The following is a 24,204-nucleotide window of genomic DNA, read 5'->3' on the forward strand; positions in this document are numbered from 1 at the left end:
AAGAGAAAGCAAATAAAATGTCTTTCTAAAGATTCTTCTTACCAACATAATATTTACGGATACTACCGAGTCACTCCCATACCTTCTCTTATGAGCTTTAAGAGATTCCACAGATTAAGTCACCAAGATTTTCAACCAGATGAAACCTGATAATTTTTTTTCTTCAGGGTTTATTTCAGCTTGCTCTTGTAAGACAGGAGAAAAACGAGATCCAAGAAAACGTTGAGTGACTTGCCCATGGCTCTGAGAAACCATATTTCAAAAGGGAAGTGCAAGAATATGTATCATTAAAAAAAAAAGAATATGTATCATAGTCTATTCGGTTATACTAGCTTTTTTCACCGCGAACTGTAGATGAAAAGTCTGCCACCAAAGGCAAAACCAGACGGGGGCGGGGGGTGGTGGGTGTGGGTGTGTGTGTATGTGTATGTGCGCGCGCGTGCACGCTCGAGCCACGCCCCCCCCGCTCCGCCCACCACCCCGGGGCTGTCCGCGGCGGTGCCTGACTGGCGGCCAGCGCAGGGGGCCTCGCGGGGTCCTTCGCGCGGGCTGCCGACGCACTGCCTGAGCGGGTGCGCCGGCGGCTTCCGGTGTGGGTGACGAGTGGTGGCCGAAGCAGGGGGACATCAAGGGACGCTCAGGCGGGGACCATGGCGGACGGTGGCTCGGAGCGGGCTGATGGGCGCATTGTCAAGATGGAGGTGGACTATAGCGCCACGGTGGATCAGCGACTGCCCGAGTGCGAGAAGCTGGCCAAGGTGAGGGGAGGCCGGCTGACTGTTGGCGGGCGCCAGGGGCTGAGTCACGGCGCCAAGCTTGCTTAGGCCTCAGGGGGCCTCCGGGCTGGAGCGCGCATCCCGCTGTTGTCTGTCCGGCCCGAGTTAGGCCTGCATAACCGGGACATCCCAGGTCTGCCCGACCAGGGAGACCCCGCAACGGGAGTACCGTAGTACTTCCAGCTTCCCAGACCCTCCCCAGGACAGATGGTCACTTCATTCCCGTAGAAGTTGGGACTCCAGTAGTATTTTTTGCCTTTTCGTGGATACCGTTTCAAGTTTTCTTCAGTAGTTCCTCAGGGTTTAAGGCGGCTTCAGCATTCACGGTAGATCAGAGAGTTTATTTCTTGCTCTTGCCGAATCAGTTTCTCTTGTTAAGTTGCGGACGGATCGTGGCGATGTGCTTGGCCCTTGGCCAGAAGAAGGGACGGGAAAGTGATAGTACGAAGGGGATTAATTCAGGACCCCTGTCCTTAAGGAGGAGTTCGTGTACACAACGAATTAGACGAGTCTCATATGCTAGTGAGTGCCATACGAATATGAAAGTGTTACTGAAAAACAGAAGGAAGCTGTTCGTTCTTACTGGTGGTTTAAAGAAGGATTTTTCAGAGAAGCTGACGTTTGTATTAGATCTTGAAGAATGAGTAATATTGGAATGGGGAGGAGTCATCCTAGGAGCGGGAACTTCGCGAGTAAAAACAAATGAGAATACCATGATTAGCAGAGGTCTTGAACTGTAGTTTAAGCCCAACTGCTTATCTCCCATGAAATAGAAATTTTACTTGATCCAAGCATTTATCATGTCCCCACTGCTGTGTGTCAGGCAACTTTGTGTATGTGTGTAAAGAAACCAAGGCTCAGAGTTGTCTGTCGATGGTTACAGTGAGTAATAGGTGGAACCAGGGATTTAAACCTAGGTTTGCCTGACTAGGGCTTTCCTTGTGGCTCAGCTGGTAAAGAATCCGCCTGCAATGCAGGAGACCTGGGTTCGATCCCTGGGTTGGGAAGATCCCCTGGAGAAGGGAAAGGCTACCCACTCCAATATTCTGGCCTGGAGAGTGGGACACGACTGAGTGACTTTCACTTTGCCTGACTAGGGTTTGGATGGTGGTTGCATCAGTTCCATTATAGGAGGTTGTTAAGGATTATGCTCAGGCCTCCTTAAATTCTTTGATCAATCTATCCACAGTCATTTATCACAGTTCATCTGGGATGCATTCACTAATAGAGTTGTTTTTGTTTATTATGGAGCTTTCTATCTAAGTACATTAAAACAATTCAGGGGCAGGAGGAGTGTCAATACTTCACCTTTAGTTTTTAGAAAGAACCCTTTTAATGCTTCCCTTATTCCCAGAAAAAGAATGTAGTGGGGCTTTAGTAAAGTCAGGGATAGGAAAAGATGATGAAGTTGATAGACCTGTATTTCTTAGGTTCAGTACCCTAAGGGGAAGGGAACCGTAGATTCATCTCTGAGCTTTCTAGCTGCTAGTGTAAACAAACCAGTTACATAGAGGTTGGAAAACTGAAGACACCTCCAGAGCCGGGCAGATAATCGCTAACATTTATTGATTGCTTTCTGCAGTGCTAGGTACTCTTCTTAGTGTTTGTTTACACGTATTAACTCATTTGACCCTCAGCATAGCCCTGTGAGGTCCACATTATTATCATTTGTATTTCACAGACAGGAAAACGGTCTAGGGGAAGTTAAGTCACACGATCCAGAGTCATAGCGATAGTAAAGTGATGGATCCAGGGTACAGACCCAGGCACACTGACTCTAGAGTTTCTGCTCCCACTGAGCTGTCCTGCCCAGTGAGCAAAGTGTGGTGAAAAGCTGAACTTCTGAGCACCTGGACTGGGAAAGGGGGCAGGAACTCTGCATCTTAGGTTCAGCTTTGCCAATGGAGGATGAAGGCCAAGCCTTGTCAACTCTTCTTATTTGTGGGAGTGACCAGAATATGGGTTTTTGTATGAATTGCCTCTGTATTTAGAAACTGGACACTAAACTGCTTTGAAGCACTGTTTGAGGCAGTACCACATAGATCAAACAAAACATATGTTCAGTCCAGAGTCAGCCCCAGAACCACCTCTTTGGAATTAATAGATTTAGTAGTGTCCATAAAGAAGCAGCTAATTGCTTTAAAGGAGTACAGCTATTCCTAGAACTAAGATGACGGTAAAAGAAAACCTTCCCCTTAGCAGTCTCTTCTAACAGCCTACTGTGTGCAAGACCCAGTCAGTGCTGGACATTGTGGAGAGTATAAAGATGAGTGGATAAAACTCTTGCTCTCTAATCGCTTAGAAGCCAGTAAGGAAAAAATAATGTTGCTGCTACAGTTGTTTTAGTGGTCAGTGTATGGCATTTATTTACAACATTGTGGTTATGTTCAAGATAGTTGAATGGATTTGCAAACTCAAAGGCCAACTGATTTTTTTTAGGTATCAAGTTGATGGAAATGTTTGAAGCCAGGAACGTTGGGACCTGTTAAACTTATTTTGGTTTTTCTTTTAAGGTGCTGTGCCTGTTGAACACAACAAGGTGTAGATGTGAATTTTCTTTGTGGGGAGGTGGGGCCGGGGAAGAGGGCTGGGGCATGGAGGGTAGAAGGTTTTTTTTAATACAGACCACAGTTTTCAACTTTTGGATAAGATAGTTGTCTTAGTTTTTTTTAGGGTATGTTTCTGTTTTGCTTTTTATTCATCATTTTATATTCTAAGCATTCTGCTAATCATGAAAAAATGCTTAAAACACTGCATTTCTACATTGGAATGCATGGAATATTTTAACATACATTCTTTAATATAATTTTATTTATTTGTATATTTTTTTGGCTGTGCTGGGTCTTCGTAGCTGTGCGGGCTTTTCTTTTAGTTGCAGAGAGCAGCAGGTACTCTCTAGCTGCAGTGTGCCGACTTCTCACCGCGGGGGCTTCTCTTGTTGCCCATTGTGGGCTGTAGAGCCCATGGGCTTCAGTGGCTGCAGCTCCCGGGCTCTGGAGCACAGGCTCAGCAGTAGCGGCTCATCGGCTTAGCTGCTCTGCGGCACGTGGGATCTGCCCAGATCAGGGATCGAAGCGATGTCTGCTGCATTGGCAGGTGGATTCTTGACCACAGAGCCACCAGGCAAGCCCTAGCATACATGCTTTTGTTTTTCATTTTGAACCCATCAAGAAAACTGAAGCAAGTTTTCTTATCTTCACTTCTGAGAAAACTAAGGTTCAGGTAGATTCAGCGGTTATCCAAGGTCTAGAGAAGAGTCAGGTTGAGCTGAGGTCTCCTGGCAACAGGTAGCAAGTGTTCTTTTTGCTATGTCCCGTGGCTTCGTTAAGAGACTGTCACTTCTGTGTTTAAGACATTTTATAAATATGGAAGGCAATTTAAGGTAAAAGATTATGTGTGTCGAGAATAAGAATGTATCAGGTGAGAAAACCACATATAGCAGAAGCCTTGGAAAGTCCAACTGAAGTCTAAACCCAGGTGGTAAAATTGCCAAATCTAGGCCTTTTGTATCTCTTACAGTTGTGACCTAGTACAGTTCTGTTTCTGTGTCCTAACACTCAGCAAGTAACAACAGTAACTAATAATGTTAGCTGTTATGCTGATTGTAACATACATACATTTGAACATTCAGGCATACCTTCCTAGGTATTGCTTTAATCCTTACACCGACTCTGCGGTAGGAACTATTATTACGCTCATATCACTGAAGAGAAAATTGAGGGTCAGAGAGGGTCAGTGTCTTGCCTGAAGTAAGACAGTGGTAGATCTGGAATTTCGACTCAAGGAGACTGGCTGCAGAGCCTGCCCGGGTTTTTTGTTTGTTTTTGTTTTGTATTTTGGCCACTCAGGATCTTAGTCCCCCTGGATTGAACCCCTGCCCCCTGCAGTGGAAGCATGGAGCCCTAACCACTGGACTGCCAGGGAAGCCCCTGCAGAGCCTGTTTTAAACATTACATTCTGCTGCTTCTGTGATTGGTGTTTGAGGGCCCTGTATCAGATTGGTGAGGTAATGAAAGTGACGCTAGTTTGTGATAATCATTGTTTCACTCTTGCATTCAGGACTTAACCATTAGTTTGGGAAGGCCTTTTCTGAACTGTGGAGATACAGTGTTTAACAGTTCTGGCTGCAGAAGCTTCCCCTCCTACCCCGCCCCCATCCCCCACAACCCCCCCACCCCCTGCTTTTGGATCACCAGTATTTGACACATGGGTGTTTAGGGACTACTTGCATTCCTTAATTAAATATATCCTTTGTTTCTCCCTCCTCTTAAAGTCTTTTCATTTCTTTTGGTCACCTGCAACTTCTTCTCTTCTTCTAATACTAAAAATAAAGAGGAGGTGAAATGAGAAACAGTTTACTTGATTGTCCATGGCTTGGACAAAAGACCCCTTCAAGAAATAGGTCATTTAAAAGTATTGGATTGGCATTTCACTTCAGTTAATTGTGGTTAGCATTTTATTAGCCTTTTCTTATTTAGGTTGTTTAAGGAGGTCATTGAAAGATCAGGTCATTTAGGAGTTAAAGGACACAAACATATAGAACATGCAGATCCCCAGCATGTATTGATGTTGAACAAACTCCTTAGTCATTGACCTCACTGACAAGGATTATTTTAATGAGAAGAAGGAGTCACAAGAGTCACATGTTCTAACAAGTTGGTTTTGGTAGCTCTAACCATCTTGTTTCTCTGCCCTGAAAGGCAGCGTCGAGGACGTAGGACTGCAAGGATGAGACAGGAAGAGGAGGAAGGTGTTTAGCCATAGGCTTGAACGTGGAAGACTGGATGAAAAGTGGGATGGTTTGAGAATTGGGAGTTGCATTTAATGAAACTGATGATCGTGTCCCTCAGCACTGAATTGTCAGCTATATAATTTGTTACATTCTACTTACTGTAATAGTAAGAATCAGGAATTGTAAGCCAAGATCAAATGAATAGTTCAGGTCAACGTCAGTTCATTCGACACATGCTATGTGCAAGTTGCTGCAAGGGATACAGTCAAACAATGGTATATGTGTCCAACTCTTTAAGACCCCCGCCAGGTTCCTCTGTCCATGGGGTTTTCCAAGCTGGAGTGGGTTGCCATTTGCTTCTCTAGGGGGTTTTCCTGTCCAGGGATTGAACCTGAGTCTCCCGTGTTTCCTGCATTGGCAGGCAAATTCTTCACCACTGAGCCACCTGGGAAGCCCCAATCAGACAGGTGTTAGTCATTGAGTCCTGTCCGACTCTTTGCAACCCCATGGACTGTAGCCCACCAGGCTCCTCTGTCCATGGAATTCTCCAGGCAAGAATACTGGAATGGGTTGCCATTTCCTTCTCCAGGGGATCTTTCCAACCCAGGAATGGAACCCAGGTCTCCTGCTTTACAGACAGGTTCTTTACCGGCTGAGCCACCAGGGAAGCCCCAATCAAACAAGGTCTAGCCCTAAAGGAACTTACAAAACACTTTGGAGACCTGTATATTAATAACTACAGTACAAGGTATAAAGGGATGTAAGTTTGGGCAGGTGCAGAGCACTGAGTTACAGTGGGCAACAGTACAGACACAGCCCCCTGCTCTTACTGCGTACATTCTAGTGAAATTAGAAAGACGGTGAACATGAAGATGGAAAGGAGTTTGGGGTTATCAGCTGAAAAAAAATGCACAACCTTTAAGCTGAGAATTATGTCTTAATTTGCAGCATTCCTGAGGACTGTCGCCCAGGAAGGCAGCCACTGAGATATCTCTGAGAGCCTGTTCCAAAAAGTTAAGGGAGGAACCAGAATGTATAGGAGTTTTGGCCGGGGAAAAAAAGAAAAACATGTAGTTGAACATCAAATGATTATTTCTAATCACCAAAACAGACAGCTCAATTAATGATTTTAGAGTTTTTCTCTGTAGGGGAAGATGCAGGAATCTGAGCTTATTGAAATCATTCTTTTGATACGTTATCTTATCTAGGGCCAGTATCCTTTAGTTCAGGTAGTGCCGGTCTTTGTCCACAGAGTCGTTGGAGACCGGAAACTCAGTGGGCTGGAGTGTTAAGGGGGTGCTGAGTGACTGTTGACTTTAGAGAGCAGTATCAAAGAGTGCCCTTCTGAGACGGTGATGGTGACATTTAATGTCCTATTGATACCGGTAGACCCCAGCCCTAGAGTGGTGTGTGATTCCTTCCTATATATGGTACCGTTCTTTAAAACCCATATTTCTGAATTAAAATACCACTTGTAGTAAACTATTTTCTGTGGGTCAGTCATGTGACTAATGGTAATTACAAAAGCAACAAGAGGGTACCATTAGTCAACAGTATTTTGCATTTTAGCGATTCTTGCACTATGTTTTGTTGCCACATAGTAACCATTTTCCTGTGGAAACTACAGTTGACCCTTGAACAACACAGGTTTAGATTCTTTGATTTTTATGATTTATTGGCCTTTAGCTTTGGAGAATTTATAGCCCTATTCTTTGTTCTGCTCTGATGGACAGAAGCATTTAGGCAGCATTTATTGTGTACAATAAATGTACGTGAGCCTATATAGCTTTCAGAACTGGTGCTCCCCTTTGCATAGGAAACTGTTAAAATGTTAGTAATTGTATATGTTTCAGATTGAATTAATAAATTCATACAGTGGCTATACAGTACACTTTCTGTGCTGCATGGAAAATTCATATGGAAAATATGGAAACAGTATTTTGAAAAGTTTAAACATTACTTGTGCGCTTAATTCAGAAGTTGTTTAGTTTCTTTCATCAGTAAAAAAGTAGTACTCTGGCTTCCCTGGTGGCTTAGAGGTAAAGAATCCATGAGACGTGGTTTCCATCTCTGATCCAGGAAGACTGGAATCTTCTGGACAGAGCAACTAAGCCAGTGGACCACACCCCCTTGAGCCTGTGCTTTAGCGCCTAGGAACCGCGTGCTGCAGCTACTGAAGTTCGAGCACTCTAGAGCCCCTGCTCCAAGACAGGGGAAGCCACTGCAGTGAGAAGCCTGCACAGCAGCCAAGACCCAGCACAGCCAGTAAAAGAGGAAAAGGGGATGGTACTCACGGATCATCTGGGAATGTCATTAACGTACAAATAAAGTTCCTTACGGTTAGAAAAGCAGTTTATAAATGAAACCCTCCTCATTACTTCTAGTTTATTCACTGTTATTAATATCATTACCTTAAATAAATGCAGTCTCTGTGTTGTGGGTTGGTCTTGTTTTTACCAAAATGTGTGTTTCCTAATATGGTGGCTTATTTTAGTCCTGGTGTGTGATTATCTAGGTTTATATTATTTGAGTTTTGTTGTTCTCATTTCTTAATGTATGCCCCAGGGAGAATGTTTTGTTTTTCCATGTGGGATAGAGGTTCTGTCAGTTCATGACTTGGTATAGCATGCATGCCAAGTGGGTATTGCTTGCTTTGGTGTTACTTGGTTTGGCATGCATGCCAAGCGGTAATCTCAGGTGGGCTTCATCTTCTTTAAGCACAGTTACTTTATTCCTAAAGTCATTGAAAAATTAAACCAAGGTTTCCTATCTTTTTACCAGCAAATATCCTTTTTGTTTCTCCTCAGAACTCTGTGTTTTAAAGTTTTTTTCACGAATTTAAGGCTCAGGTGAGGAGTCTCTGTTCAGAACAAGATAAACAGGTGTTACCGCTCTGAAGCGATGAATTAGAATCCAAAACAAAGACTTGTTTTCCTTGGGTGTTAAATCATTGTTTTACTAGATTCCATTTCTCCTAGGCATTTTGAAATGTTAAAAATAGCTTGTAGGCCCCACGTTGGGAACCACTGACTTCTGGAGCCCTCCAGAGAAGCAGGCAGTATCTTGAAAGGGAGAAAAACACAGCAGTTGTGCAGGTGGCCTCTGTTCTCTAAAACAGACTGTTGATTTTGTCTTTACTGTTTCAGAAACGCCTCATGTCAGACTAAATTATTTGGCTTTGCGTCGGTGGTGGTGTTTTTATTGTTCATTTACCTTTTGTTTTAGGAAGGAAGACTTCAAGAAGTCATTGAAACCCTTCTCTCTTTGGAAAAACAGACCCGAACTGTGAGTAGATTATAATGAAAACCTCAATTGCCATCAATTTCATTTGACATTGTTCCATTAACTTTAAGTGTATTTTCATTCTGACAGGCTTCTGATATGGTGTCCACATCCCGTATCTTGGTTGCAATAGTGAAGATGTGCTATGAGGCTAAAGAATGGGATTTACTTAATGAAAATATTATGCTTTTGTCAAAAAGACGGAGTCAATTAAAACAAGTGAGTTCAAGATTGGTCAAAAACAAATACATTCAAATTTGAATAAGGACTTTTAGAAAAAGAAAACCTTTCTATGAATCTATTTTAAATCTAATAATGTTAAGTCAACATTACAGCATTTAGAGAGTTTTTAAAAATTCTGTCCATATTCTCATGACAACTGCTTTTATTTTTCTTCTAGTCTTTATGTAGTTGCATATTTTTTACAAAATTGCTGTGAGAGTGTTGATGCAGCTTTTTTCTAGTTCCATGTAGCTCCTTCATAGTTGTGATTTTAAATTGCTGCATTATAATCCATCAAGTTGATTAATTATAATTTAGTTAATCATGTCTTTTATTAGACACTTAGTATTTATCTTACTTTTGAGGCAAGATATTCTGTTTACTTTTCTGCTATCTTTAAATATGCTGAATATAACATTTTCCTGATGACAGGAGTCCTGATTAGTGTTATCAGTGGTTATGCTGTGCCATTTAGGATCTAGACAGGGGTTGGCAAACTATGGACCAAGGACCAAATTGTCCCTGCCACCTTTGTAAATAAGTTTTGGGGGCCAGAGCCACACCTGTCTGTCATGTGTCTATGGAGTTACAAGTCAGAGCAGAATTGTTGCTACAGAGACGCTTTGGCCCATAAAGTCTAAAATACTTACTGTGTAAATATTAATAAAAATATACAGAAGAGGTTAGCTGACCCCTGACCTAGATCATAGACTGTTAGAGCTGGAAAAAATATCGTCCAGCCTGCTTGTATTACTTGTCTGGGAACTGTGGGCAAGCGATGCTGTGCTTCTCAGTGTCACATTTTATTGGGGTGAGCATGGCTGGCTGTGGCTCCTTCTCTCCACCCAGATGACGGAACTGTTGTTTAATTTCTGCTTCTGCCACTGACTCTTTTTCTTGGCTTCATTGCTATCACGGCTACTGTTAAATTGTGCTTTTCTCTTCCCCACACCTTTAGTCTGCTGCCACTTCTTCCATACTTTTCTTCTCGGCTGCAAGAAAACTAACCAGCCAGCCTTCTGCCAGACTTTGCCAGACATGCCTCTCTTACCTGTCCTTTTGTGTGATCTCACCAGTTGTAAAGGAGGGTGAAGTCTTTGTGACTGAGGTTTTCCTTTCCTTTATTGATTTGTTACTGAGTATTCAGTACTTCTTAGCTAAGGGAGGGTTTTTTTTTTTTATATAGGCATTTCAATATATAGTTTTTTGGGAGACCAGATTTGACCACAGCACTTCCATAAATAAAATAGTTCCTTTTCCTGTGTGAGGAATGAATTTAACTTGTGAATGGATTTTATTATTTTAGGCTGTTGCAAAAATGGTTCAACAGTGCTGTACTTACGTTGAAGAAATCACAGACCTTCCCATCAAACTTCGATTAATTGATACTCTACGAATGGTTACAGAAGGAAAGGTGAGTTTTCTATTAGTATAACTCACAGTGAGATAAGTACTGGCTTACCTGTATTCAGAGATACATAGGTATTTAAACATTTTATTTAAGTACATATGTATGTATTTTTGAGATCAAATACACAAAATGTCATCACTTTAATTTAACCCATATCTTTGTACATCTAGTGTCTTCTCACATGCCAGTGAATATAAATAGTGACAATCTTAGTATATCCAGATTTTTCTAAAAATTAGTCATCTTATCCCAGTTTTACATTTGCTGATATTAAACATGAGGTTATTTCTTCACGTCAGCTAGCTCTGCTTGAGAAATCTTTCTTTGGTGTAGCAGAGGTTTCATATAGTGTTGCAGTGTGAGGTTAGCTTTCAAAATTTCACTCTTTTCAAAATGCATCTGTATTTTTTTGGATGCCTCCCACCCCCGCAACCCAGTCTGTGTTTCTCTAAAAAGGGCAAGTATGAAATGGTGACTGTGGTAGATACATTTCTTTCTAGGTAGATTTTTGTGGTTTGAAGACAAAAACTTAGTTTTATATCTAACTTATTACCTCTCTGACAGTTTAGTTCATTAAATGTTTATTGAGCACCTGGCTGTATTGTGCGAGGTCCAAAATGGGCAGGGCACTATTTTTAACGTCAAAAGAAGTCAGTCATAGAAATAGTTACTGTGCTGGTCACGACAGTAGCAGAGTGCCCCTGCAGCACAGAGGTGAGGATTGACTGGCTGAGGACCTCAGGAAAGCCTCAAAGAGTTGATGGTGGCTCACCTGGCTTTTTGAGAGTGAATACTAATTCTGGGACTTCCGTGGTGTCCAGTGGTTAAGACTCCATGCTTCCACTGCAAGGGGCTCAAGTTCAATCCCTTGTCAGGGAACTAAGATCATCCTACATGCTGTGAAGTGGCATCCAAAAAAGAATGAAGACAAGTAATACTGGGCCCGGATGTAGGGAGATGGACATTTTAGATATAGGGGAAATTATATGCAGAGATAGCAAGTGAGAAATGCTTAATACATTTAGGAAACCGTAAGCCATGTTGTTATCATTTGAGATAAGGTTTTGGGAGTAAGTGGGGAAAGCGGTTGTTGCAGAGGAAAGGCTAAGCAGGTCAACAAGCACAAGCATGAAAGTTAGTCCCCTAGACTCTGTTAGGCTACAGTTATATTTTTAATGCTTCATTTGTTGGAAATTATTAACTGAACATTAGCTATAGCTATGAAAAATGCTAGTAACTTTTAATAGTTTACAAGATCAGATATTTTTAGAGAAAGTAGCCTTGCATTTAAACAAGTCAGAATGAGAGTATTGGTTGTATTACAGTTATTGGACTGCCTGTGCTCTTTGCAGAGTGTTATTTTTCAAATAATCAATTCTTTTAAAGGTGCTTTCTGTGGCTGTGCCATTCTGTGGCACTGTCTTTGCTGTTTGGCCCTGTTATTTGTTAAGCACAGTGATTTCCTACTTAGGTTCTCAAATGGAAGCTGCAAAATATGGATAATGTTTTATAGAGATGTCTTCTTTAAAATTATGTGAGTGTGAAATGTAAAATGTTTATATGAGGAAGACAAGTACATGACAGCTGCAGAGAAATACCTTGTTTGATGATAGTTCAGTTTTGCCTTTTCAATTTTAACATGTTTCTGTAGGAATTTGGATAATATGAATTTCTTGTATTTGTAGATTTATGTTGAAATTGAGCGTGCTCGGCTGACAAAAACGTTAGCCACAATAAAAGAACAAAACGGTGACGTCAAAGAGGCAGCCTCCATTTTACAAGAGTTACAGGTAAGGAGCTGCATTTTAGGGTATGTAAAATTTTCTATTCAATCAGCAGTATTTTCTTATAATTGCTTTTTTGGGCACCTTATTGCTTTTTTCTGAACCACCAAGATTAAGAGTTGAGTACTGTGGTGTGTGAGGTTATTCAAGCAGCTGGAAATAGTGTAATTATGGCCCCAACTACATTTAACTGTTTAAAAAGTTTTGAAAACTAAAATCAACAAATTAGTCTTAACTCTATGCTATTTTTTGAACATTTTAATTCTCTTTAGAACTTAAACCAGTAATTCATGTATATCTCTCTGTGCCTTAGGAATTTACTGTTAATCATTGGCCTCATTTTTAATGAGTATCTGATTGGTGGGCAGTTTCTAGGCTACTGAGTCAAAGGAGTTAAGTAACTATAGTCACTGTCCAGAAGTGGTTGAGTTTGGATTCACACTAATTCTGTTTGACTTCAAGTCACCCACCCCCGCCAACACATGTTTTTCTTTTCAATTAAAAGACTATTTTTAAAAGCAGTTTTAGGTTCACAGCAAAACTGAGTGGGAAATACAGAGATTCCCCATGTATCCACTGCCTCACACCACACACAACCTCTGCCACTATCAGCATCCCAAATCAGAGTGGTGCCTTAGTTACAGTCATTGACCCTGCACTGATACATCGTTATCACCCAGAGAGCATAGTTTTACATTAGGGTTTACTCTTGGTGTCGTACACTCTATAGATTTGACAAACATGACATGTCTCCACCATCATATCGGTAGTGGCACACAGAATAGTTTCACTGCTTGTGAAAACCCTCTGCTCTGCCTGTTTATCCCTTCCTTTCCCTAACCCTTGGCAACCACCAATCTTTTTATTCTCTGCATAGTTTTGTCTTCAAACTCTTGTTTTCCAAGCAGGAGAATTATATGCCTCATGATTTAACATCCCTTGTGAAGTATTTGTGCCCCCAAAATTAACCTCAATTATACAAAGGTTTAACTACCAGTTTTTAAGGTATACCTGGGACAGAGGAGCCAGTTAAATGATACCACAGGAATGCACTCCACAAACTCCAGACTCTAGGGAACTATAGGATGATTGACTTGATTTCTTCAATAAATAAATTGCAAGGAAAAAGACATAAGAAACATATGTACAGATTGCAAAGTATGAGTCTTATTTGGATTCTGAGTTGATTAAAAAATGAATGAGACTACTGTAGAGTGACTAGATATTTAATGATACAAAGAATTTTTATGTAAGAATTTTTTCAGGGTTTATCTTTTAGACATACCATATTGAAATATTTATTTTTAATGTCTTGTCTGAGATTTGCTTCAAAGCAATTGACAGAGAGAGAGTGAGTGAAGATGTAGAAAGGAAACATTAATGGTTCACTGTGTGTGTGTGTGTTTATTTTCCTTAAGAAATTACAAAGGAGAATTAGTGTATGTAGAGTGCTTGGCACAGTGTTGAATAACTAGTTTTAAAATTTACACAGGAGAAGCAGTGAAATAAAAAATTTTTAGGCCAAATTATAGTAATAACAATAGCCTTACTTCAGTCTACTTTGTAAAAGTGTCATTCTAGATTTTATAAATCATTTATAGTGTATGTGTGCCAGGTATTATATTAGGAACTTTTTCATAGTACTTGATAGAATTCTCTTGTATCGTGTATATCTACTTCTACATCCATAAGGGGTCACATCAGACCTGTTATCTGAATTTTAAAAAGACTGATGCCTCTATTTTATGTAATACTTTCAACTATTATATAGTTAGCTTACAACTGACCTCTTTTTCATATTTACAATTGTCATTTCTTCATTAGCCATTAGGAAAATGCAAATTAAAACCAGGATGAGATACCACTACATGCCTATTCAGTTCAGTTCAGTAGCATCTGACTCTTTGCAACCCCATGGACTGCAGCACGCCAGGCCTCCCTGTCCATCACCAACTCCCCGTTTACTCAAACTCACGTCCATTGCGTCAGTGATGCCATCCAACCATCTCATCCTCTGTTGTCCCCTTCTCCTCCCGCCTTCAATCTTTCCCAGCATCAGTGTCTATTAGAATAGCTAAAATTAAAAAAAAAACTGACAGTACCAAGAGCTGGTGGCAATGCAAAGCAATTGGAATTCTCACAGATTGCTGGTAAGAATGCAAAATGGTGCAGCCACTCTGGAAAACAGGGTGGAGGTTTCTTATAAAGTTAAACATATGTTTATTGTATAACCTAGCAAACCTATCCTTGGGTACCCAAGAAAAAGAAAAACTTACGTTCACAAAACTCTTTCACTAATGTTCAAGCTTTACTTACGATAGGCCAAAGATGGAATCAGCCCAGATGTTTTTCAGCAGGGGAATGGGTAAACTGGGGTTCATCTATGCAGTGGAATACTATTTAGTCATAGAAAGGAATGAACCGTTTGATTTACACAACAGCTTGAATGAATCTTATTTAAAGCATTATGCTGAGTAAACAAAGATAGTCTCAAAAGGTTGCATATTTGACATTCTTGAAAGGACAACTCTGTGTTAGAGGACAGATCATTGGTTGTTGGGGGTTATGAGTAGGGGCAGTGTGTGACTGAAGGGGGTACATCAGAGTTATTCAGGTGATGGAACTGTTCTAGGTTTTGATTGTAATGGTTACGGCAGAAATCTGTACATGTGTTAAAATTTATAGAACTTTACACAGAGGAAAACATCCATTTTACAGTATAATAATTTTTAAAAAATTTTAATTTCCTAAAGGAAACTAGCTTTTTATATCATTAGCAGCACTCTCCCAATATGCATGAAGTTTCTTATTATTTATCAAGTGTGAATTTTTAATGTCTGTTTAACTTTGTTGCAATTGTAAACTATTACTAAGCATTATAAACTTGGGGATTTACTCTGGTAGGTGGAAACCTATGGGTCAATGGAAAAGAAAGAGCGAGTGGAGTTTATTTTGGAGCAAATGCGGCTCTGCCTAGCGGTGAAGGATTACATTCGTACACAAATCATCAGCAAAAAAATTAACACCAAATTTTTCCAGGAAGAAAATACAGAGGTAAGCCTATCTCTTACTGTAAGTTTACTTTGAAAATGTTTGGGAAAAAAATCCATAAACCCCATTTTGTCAATATTTTACAGAAATTAAAGTTAAAATACTATAACTTAATGATTCAGCTGGATCAACATGAAGGATCTTATTTATCTATTTGTAAGCACTACAGAGCAATCTATGATACACCCTGTATACAGGCAGAAAGTGAAAAGTGGCAACAGGTAAGAATATATATATATATATTTTTTAAGATAGAGTCTTAAACTTGATGTTGAAACTTATCAGAAAGAATTTGCATTTTTTTTATTTTGAAATAATTTTAACTTCACTAATTACATGCAGTTGTGTGGTGCAGCTTTCTGTTCATTGTGTTGATAGTTCACTTTAACATTACTGATTCAGATGAATTGTGGCAATACTCTATTGATGACCTTTGAAGAAATGTAGGCCTACTATTTAAGACATATACAGCAGTTACCTTCTAACTGAAGTCACAGATAAAAGATCCAGCATTACTTTGGAAAACTATCTTGCAAAACTTGTGAATAGTGTACATGTGGATTCCACCGTTTTACTGCTAACTTGTTATAAAGACTTTTTCTTTTATACATTTGTTTTAAAAAATGTTTGCGGGAGGGATAATTTAGGAATATGAGATTAACAGATACAACCACTATATATAAAATAAGTAAGGATATATCATATAGCATAGAGAACTATATTCAATATCTTGTAATAACCTACAATGGGAAGGAAACTGAAAAACAACATGTATATTATATATGTAACTGAATCACTTTGCTCTGTAACAGAAATCGTGCTCAGGCACTCAGTTATGTCCAACTCTGTGACCCCATGTATTGTATCCCGCTTAGCTCCTCTGTCACGGGATTTTCCAGGCAAGAACACTGGCGTGTGTTACCATTTCCTTCTCGAGTACCTGAAACAAACACTAACTAAATCACTATACTTCAATTTCAAAAAAAAAAAAAAGCCAACCCAGGTAGTAATTCACATTACAAAGATTGATTGTATTTGTTTTATAATAGTTTTATGAAAAGTAAATATTACCAAAAAGCCCTATGAAAAGATCAGTCTGATAAGATTTTTCCCCTAAGACTTTTGAATACGCTGTTAAAGATGAATGTGCACAATTATTCCATGAATTTTCACTTTCTGCCAGAGTTTTCATTTTGTTTCTAATCTTGCCTACATTCTGTTGAATTGCACAACTTTTTTAGGCCCTGAAAAGTGTTGTCCTTTATGTTATCTTGGCTCCTTTTGACAATGAACAGTCAGACTTGGTTCACCGGATAAGCGGTGACAAGAAGTTAGAAGAAATCCCTAAATACAAGTAAGTACTTTTATAATTAGTATAGTGTGTCTCAGTAGAAGTACCGTTTTGAAAGACTGATTAACCTAAGTGTATGCTTCCTAATTGATTGCTGATAGATCGTATTAGAGAATAAACTCAGAGAAAATAAAGTGGTTTTTTTTGTTGTTGGTGTTGTTAGGACTACATTAGAAATTAACACAATGAGATTATAACATACTCCATTCTAAGCCACTTATCAAGAAGTTTTTATTTCAAGCTCACTTGGGCAGATCTTGTTTAACTATTCAGTCAGTTTTATCACTAGTAAATGTTTGGGGCTTTGTGATTTTCAGAAGTACATGCTTCTGAAAATCTGTTATGTAAAGCAGACATGGGCTTTATGCTCTTCTTCTTTTACCTGTTTCATTAGTAAGTTTATAGTCAGTTAGTCCAGCAATTGGCAAATATAATACAGGAGAGAACAGAATGATAAGTAGGAGAGGCACTTTCAGAATTACTGTGGGAAAAATGGTAACAAAGTTGGTAAATAATAATCACCTCGTGTCTTGTTCTACAAACAAAGCTTTCTAAAAATTCATCTTTGATGTTTTAAAATTTGCTATTAGATGAAATGCAATCTTTACAGATTTGGAATAGTAAGTTTTCTGTAATTTACAGGGACCTTTTAAAGCTTTTTACCACAATGGAGTTGATGCGCTGGTCCACACTTGTTGAAGACTATGGAATGGAATTAAGAAAAGGTTCTTTAGAGAGTCCTGCAACTGACGTTTTTGGTTACACAGAGGAAGGCGAAAAAAGGTGGACAGACCTGAAACACAGAGCTGTTGAGCATGTAAGGGTCTGGCGTGCTGGAAATGACCGTTCAGGAGCAAACTGTGGCAAATTCGAGCTAAAACTTTTACTTCTCAAATGTTTATTTTAGATTAATTCTTCACTTCAGGATTCTTCTTTTTTTTTTCTATGCCTAGTGTGGTAGTGATGTAAGTTTGCTGTTCAGATGTTTGTTGTCTTATTTCCCAAGCACATCAGAATTATCTTATCCCCTTGTCATTTTTTCCCCACCTCTTGTTAGCTTTTCAGATAAGATATCTATGTGTTACCATGCTGCATTTTGAGAGGACCACTCAGGAATACAAACGTTTTTATAGTATATAAACCAGAAGGAATTTCTTAAGAATGTGAGGGATGGATGGATGGGGGTGGTTTCTCACTAGTACTGACTTGGTAGTTTTGGAAACAGGTAACATGTTTTAAACCCAACTGATCTTCTTGGGTGTCACTACAAATTGAATTATGTCAACCTTCATTCACAGAACAAACATTGTGAGCCTTCTATGTGCTACACTGTACAAAGTGCTGGGACACATGGGAGAATAAGACATGGTCTCTACCTTCCAAATGTTTAAAAATACATCAGAGTGTAAGAGGCATTTATAAATTATGTATTATGGTACAAGTATACATGGATGAGAGGGGAGCATAAGGAGAGAGTTGATTGGTTCCACCAGGTAGAATGGTCAAGCTGGACTTATAGGAATTGATGTGTGAGGTAAGATTTGTGAGAAGGGTATGAAGGTTCAGTGGGCAGGACAGGAGGGCCGTCCCTGTAGGCAGATGGGTTAGGCTGTGCTGGGTCACAGAGGCAGCAGACCAGCCGGGGAACTTGGGGACCTCCAAGGAAAGGGCTCAGTGAGAAAGGACTTCGGAGATACGGAAAAGGTCTTGGTCATAACAAAGTTTGTACACCTAGTAGTGAAAGCTGAGAGGATAACGACCAGCTTGTATTTTATAACGATTCCTCTGGGAGTAAGTGTGAAGAGTGAATTTGGAGAGAGAAAAGACTGGAGATAAGAAGACTAGCTAAGTGAGAGGGGCTTTGTGGGCTTGAATTGAGTGGTTGGCGTGGAATTAACTATTTTAAAGAAGACAGACAATCGAATTTGGTCATTGATGAAAGGATGAAGGAAAAAGGGAGTCTTGAGTGATTCTTATTCTTCCTGAGAGGTTGGTGTTGCCGTTGACCCTGATTAGCGATGGGATGAAGTGCAGTCTTCAAAGATGAGCTCATTTTTCTCCCCAGAACCCCAGTTTTCCTTGTGAGTGTGGCTGCTTTGTTAGTAAGGTTAACATTAAGAATACCCAGAGGGCACCTCTAATAGCACCACTTCCAGTGAAAATTGGGAAATTTAATTCAGGTTATCTTTATGTAGTTACAGTGATGATAATATTTTGAGATGATCTTTTTAAAATTTTAGCCTTTTAAACATTTGTATCATAGAAAAACTTAATGTTAGATTCTTACATTTAGCAAAAATATTTTAGTACAGTTACAACTTTTAACAACTAATATAGCTAAGCCTGTGTTTTAACTATATGTATTTTAAAAGAGTTGTAGAGTGTGCTCAGAATAACTTAAAAATAACCGCAGAAGCCAAAATATTGAAATATTTAGTTTTGTTGTAGACATTTAGAACCGGCTTCATCCCAGTGGCAGACTGCAGCAGAATAAAAGCTCTGAGTCTTGACGTTTTAATTAAACGTACTTGGATAGGAAAACAAATGAGCTTCTGGCTTTACTGATGGCTGTGTCCTCCTTGCCCGCCCTTCTTTTCCTCAGAATATTAGAATAATGGCCAAGTACTACACAAGGATAACAATGAAGAGGATGGCTCAGCTTCTGGATCTGTCTGTTGATGTAAGTAGTAAATACCATTGTTTGTAACCATTCATTTTGAAAATCAGTTGACTTGTAAAAATTGAGTTGAGCAAATCAACTTCATTTTATTACCTTAAGTTTAGGTGATAGAAGGTTTCCCCAAGCTATCTTGAACACCAAAGAGTAGCCTAAATACCAAGTTATAGTTATGTGAATATTATACTACTTAACATCTTTACTTAAATATGTTAGTTTTACACTGATTAATTTGAATCTAAAGTATATATTTCTATAATAAATACATCTAGGTTCAAAAAGTGAACTGTAGAAATAAACCATATGAGGGAGACTTGACTGCAGTTCCCCTGGAAAGTTGCTAGGACATGTTAGGGGAATATTGTATTCAGGTCTGGGTTTCATGTTGGTAAAATGTACAACACCAAAGAGATAGGAGTTAGGCAAAGTGTATAGTCAGCAAGAGGCATCCTGACAATCTAACTGCAAACGAAGAATCTTGGAATAGTTTGGGTTAGAGGGCTTGATCCTTGGTTAGTTCATTAACTCTTCTCGTTTCTGGACAAGGGCGCCAGAGGCCTTAGAAGTAAAGTGCCTTGTCCTTGGCTATCTAGTTAGCAAGTGGCAGAGCATATATTCTCACCAGTATTTCTGGAAACAAACTGTATAATACTGCTTTTGGTGGGAAACATTGGTAGAAGGTAGACCAAGTTGCTGTTGACAAAGGCTCTTGAACAGTACCCACAGTATTAAGTTTGTGGCGAGATTCAAAGTGAGCCCTAGACTCCCAGTAAGGTAAGTAAATTATTGCAGGATATCAATTTCTAACTATTAATAATGAATTTTAGCCCTGCATATTCTTGAATGAAGATATTAGAAAATGCTTTCCTTAAATTTTATTATCTAAATTATCATGTCTTTAACCAATTTGTCTTTCTCTCTTGCAGGAGTCAGAGGCTTTTCTCTCAAATCTAGTAGTCAACAAGACCATCTTTGCTAAAGTAGACAGGTTGGCAGGAATTATCAACTTCCAGAGACCCAAGGATCCAAATAATTTATTAAATGACTGGTCTCAGAAACTGAACTCATTGATGTCTCTAGTTAACAAAACCACACACCTCATAGCCAAAGAGGAGATGATACATAATCTACAATAAGGGTCTCCATGCCCTTAATGCTTTTAGAAAAGAGTTAAAATCGGAAGTCATTAAAAAAGAAAAAGACTTTTATGGTGTATATGTTGGGTTTTTTTTCCTTTTCTATTCTCAGCTCTTTTGTCTAAAATTTAAAAGATAGTGAAGATGTTTGAGGCCCCTTTTGCCCTTTTAGTACCTTAATTTCATTGTTAACTTTGCATTTGGTGCAGAAATATACATTTCATCATCTGAGTACTCAAAAAATTGTCATAACTTACCTAAATACGTTTTTCTGTCATTTGAAACCTTTTTAGCTACTATTTGTTTTCATTCAGCTAACAACTATAATTATTATAATAAAAGCAGTATATGCACGTTTACTTTCCATGGTTACCCGTGTTTCTAAACATTTTGTGGGATAGTGATTTAAATGTGTTTTTTAAAATAAAATAAATTTTGTTGTAAAGCTATCGGTTATTTAGTAGAATTTAAAAGCAACATAGAACCTGTAAGAACATTTGGGATAAAGTTGTGATTTGTGAAGAATCTGTATTTTAGTATTGTGGCAGAAAGTCTCTAGATTGTGTACAGAGCTATCTGGTAGGCTATAGACTCTTTGTTTTATTTTTTATTTTTTTGATTCAAGCTGTTTGAATCGAGGTAGTTTATCTTCCCTTTCCCTGACTTGGCCAGTTGTTGAACTAACTGTATTGACTAAGTTTAATACACAAAGTCATTTTTCTAACTCCTTGTGGCTTTAACTTCCATGTCTAATTACCTCATCAGTGCTCCAATTTCATTCTCTCCTCAAGGAACTTTAGTTCCATTATATGCACACTAGGTAACAAGCTAAAATGCATTAAAAATGACCCCAAAAAAGAGACTTCAGGGCACCCTCTTGGCAAATGATATAGTCTTGACAGTTTTTTAAAAAATATTATAAAACAGAAGTAGCTTTGTTGTCAAAAGAAACATCTGAGATCACTTATGAGCAAATTTTAGAAGTTTTAAAATTTGATTTCAGAGAAAATGGGGGGAAAAGGTTAGGTTATTTAAAATGTATCTAAAGAAAGTAAAAGGTCTTTTTTTTTTCTTAATACAAGTGAAGAGGGGAGGGGAAAGACATTCTTGAAAACAACAGTTTTTTAAATTCATTTTCCATTTAATGGTCACTAAATTATTCTATTTCATGATCCCAGGGCTGGGAACATTTGTAGACTATTATTTTTGTTGAGTCATTGTGAATAATAACATAGTATCGATCTAGTTTTATTCTTTAGAAATTTAATGTATTGGCCACATTAATAACATTTGTTATCACAGGTAGCTTAGATGGTAAAAAATCTGCCTGCAGTGTGGGAGACCTGGGTTGGGAAGATCCCCTGGAGGAGGGCTTGGCAACCCACTCCAGTATTCTTGCCTGGAGAATCCCCATGGACAGAGTTGGACGCGACTCAGCGACTAAGCACAGCACACAACACATCTTTAAAAACTTACCAAAAATACTGCAAGCTCAGAAACATTAGCACTAAGGATATAATATGGTTTTTAATTTTCTTTTGAATAGAAAGGATGGAAAACAAAATCATTTTGTATTGTTAGTTTGTAAACTGAATTGGAACTAATTCGAATATCTTTTCACTAACTTCATCTTTCTAGGGACTCATTCCCCTCATACATGCCAAACCTTGACTATTTGGCCAAATATGTTGCTATAAAGATCTCAAGTGCTCCTCTCCTTTGTTTTTTATTTTGACATACATACCCTCAGACTAAGCTTTTTGTGTGTTCTCATTTGGGGCCACTTGTAACTGTGCCCCAGTGACTAAATCCCACTTGATTTGGTTAACTGCACATCCATCTTTTTGTTTTTTCTGTCCAAGCAAACAAGAATTACTACTTTTTAGTGTTAAAAAGATCCATTAGCCTAAGGCAGTAAAACATTTGGGATGTTTAGAACCTAAAATCCTGCCCCCCACCCCTGAATTTCTGACCTAAAGCTGCATGAATGAGAAGGATAGAACCACTGGGTTTTAATACAGAGAATACTTGCCTACTGTTTTCATTAGGTTACCAGCAGGAGAGGTAACAAGGGACTTTTTTTTTTTTTTAATGAAACACCTTTCACCCTTTTATTTCTATATAATGTATGCTTTCAGTCATTTCTGTAATTCAATTTCCATGTGCTTTTTATTGAATCGAAAAAGTCATCTCTAAAATTCATACCGTTCCATTCTGTCTCTTGTAAGTGTTAAATGTATGATAAAAGAACATATTTTAAATTGTTTTCAGCTTCTGCATATAGCTGCAATAAAAGCACTAATTTGTGGTATTTAAGAAAACCTGGAGAATAAACTCATACTTTAAAGATCATTTCTTTTTTCAATTCTTTTACTGTTTATAACAAAAAGCCACAGATAATTACCTTTTTTCTTTCAAAATCATGTTTCCTCTCTAATCCTGTTTTTAAGCAATGAGAAGACATTTTGTACATTGCGACTGGTTGGCTTTTCCCCCTGGATTCTTCCTGATTTGGGGTTGGTGACAGGCTGTATCTTAATTGTGTTTTGACTGAGGGGTTTCTCACTTAGCACACCTGCGAATCACCTGCAAGGCGTGTTCCAACATGGGATTGCTGGCCCCACCCCCAGAGTTTCTATGAAATTTAATCTTACATTTCCAGTGAATCTTAATTTCTAACGTTCTCAGGTGACGCAGATGCTGCTGACCCATGCACTACACTTTGAGAACCGATCCTTGACCACACTTAAGAGTAAATGCTAGAAAAGAACCATGTTAGGAATGCCGATATATTCCGTGGTGAGGATGAACCTTGAAAGGCGCTAAGTGAAAATAAGTCAGGAAAGATCATATATGGTATGATTCCATTACATGAAATACCAGAACTGGTGAAGCCAAGAGAAAAAAAAGCAGACTGGTGCTTTGCCAGGGGGAAGGAGGGAGTGAAAGTTACTATTTAACGGATAAGGGGGTTTAGTTTGGGGTGGTAAAAATGTTATAGAACTAGATCCATGTGATGACTGTATAACATTGTGAATGTACTATTTTCTACTGAATCACTTTAAAATGGTTAATTTTGTTACGTGAATTTCAACAGGTTTTTCTATGGTAAGATCATGGCATGTAAATGCAAAATATGCATATCAAAGATTCTGTTCAACTTACAATAAGGGAACCAATCATATGTTAAAACCAGTTCAAAGGGATATTTATATAAGAATAAAACTGCCAGACACTTCCCCAGTGGTCCAGTGGTTAAGGCTCTGTGCTTCCACAGAAGAAAGTACGGGTTCAATACTTGGTCAGGGAACTAAGATCCCACGTGTTGCGTGGCATGGCCAAAAAAAAAGTTGTTCTTCTAGCAGAAGAAATTTTATTTAGTTCAGAAGCTTAGATCTACATCAAGACATAAATAGCAGCAGTGAGAAATTTTAGAAGGATAAAAACATATCTTCTTATTCTTAAAGATAATTGTTTATTAAAAGCAATAATGACAACATACTGGGTGATCATAGCATATGTGTAAGTGAAATAAATGACAGCAATGCCACAAAGGATGGGAATACTCTGATGTAAGTTACCTGTGCTATGTGTGCAGCAGGATCTTTTTATTTAAATGTGCTGCTGCTGCTGCTAAGTCGCTTCAGTCATGTCCGACTCTGTGAGACCCCGTAGACGGCAGCCCACCAGACTCCCCCGTCCCTTGGATTCTCCAGGCAAGAACACTGGAGTGGGTTGCCATTTCCTCCCCCCAGGGCATGAAAGTGAAAAGTGAAAGTGAT

The 24,204-nt window shown here is 38.9% G+C and overlaps 1 protein-coding gene across 2 annotated transcripts; it reads left to right on the top strand.

Moving 5' to 3' along the window:
* Positions 1-605: 605 nt before the first annotated feature.
* PSMD12 (proteasome 26S subunit, non-ATPase 12) lies at positions 606-22,613 on the top strand. 2 transcript variants are annotated; one of them, XM_068976389.1, is made up of 11 exons: positions 606-758; positions 8,734-8,793; positions 8,881-9,009; positions 10,319-10,426; positions 12,109-12,213; positions 15,112-15,261; positions 15,345-15,479; positions 16,500-16,612; positions 17,252-17,426; positions 19,212-19,289; positions 20,213-22,613. In XM_068976389.1, exons 1-11 carry the CDS (start codon positions 651-653, stop codon positions 20,420-20,422), a joined length of 1,371 nt encoding a protein of 456 aa, XP_068832490.1. In that variant the 5' UTR covers positions 606-650; the 3' UTR covers positions 20,423-22,613. The 2 variants fall into 2 exon arrangements, with proteins under 2 accessions (XP_068832490.1, XP_068832491.1); XM_068976390.1 differs by lacking the exon at positions 8,734-8,793.
* Positions 22,614-24,204: the final 1,591 nt, after the last annotated feature.

Source organism: Capricornis sumatraensis, chromosome 8 (assembly GCF_032405125.1).
Source record: "Capricornis sumatraensis isolate serow.1 chromosome 8, serow.2, whole genome shotgun sequence".
Lineage (NCBI taxonomy): Eukaryota > Metazoa > Chordata > Mammalia > Artiodactyla > Bovidae > Capricornis > Capricornis sumatraensis.

Excerpts from the sequence above, each read along its gene's own strand:
- PSMD12 (XM_068976389.1), top strand. The coding sequence starts at position 651 with ATGGCGGACGGTGGCTCGGAGCGGGCTGATGGGCGCATTGTCAAGATG. Across the intron at positions 8,794-8,880 it reads TGGAAAAACAGACCCGAACT|GCTTCTGATATGGTGTCCAC; the intron begins GTGAGTAGATTA and ends TCATTCTGACAG. Across the intron at positions 15,262-15,344 it reads TCCAGGAAGAAAATACAGAG|AAATTAAAGTTAAAATACTA; the intron begins GTAAGCCTATCT and ends AATATTTTACAG.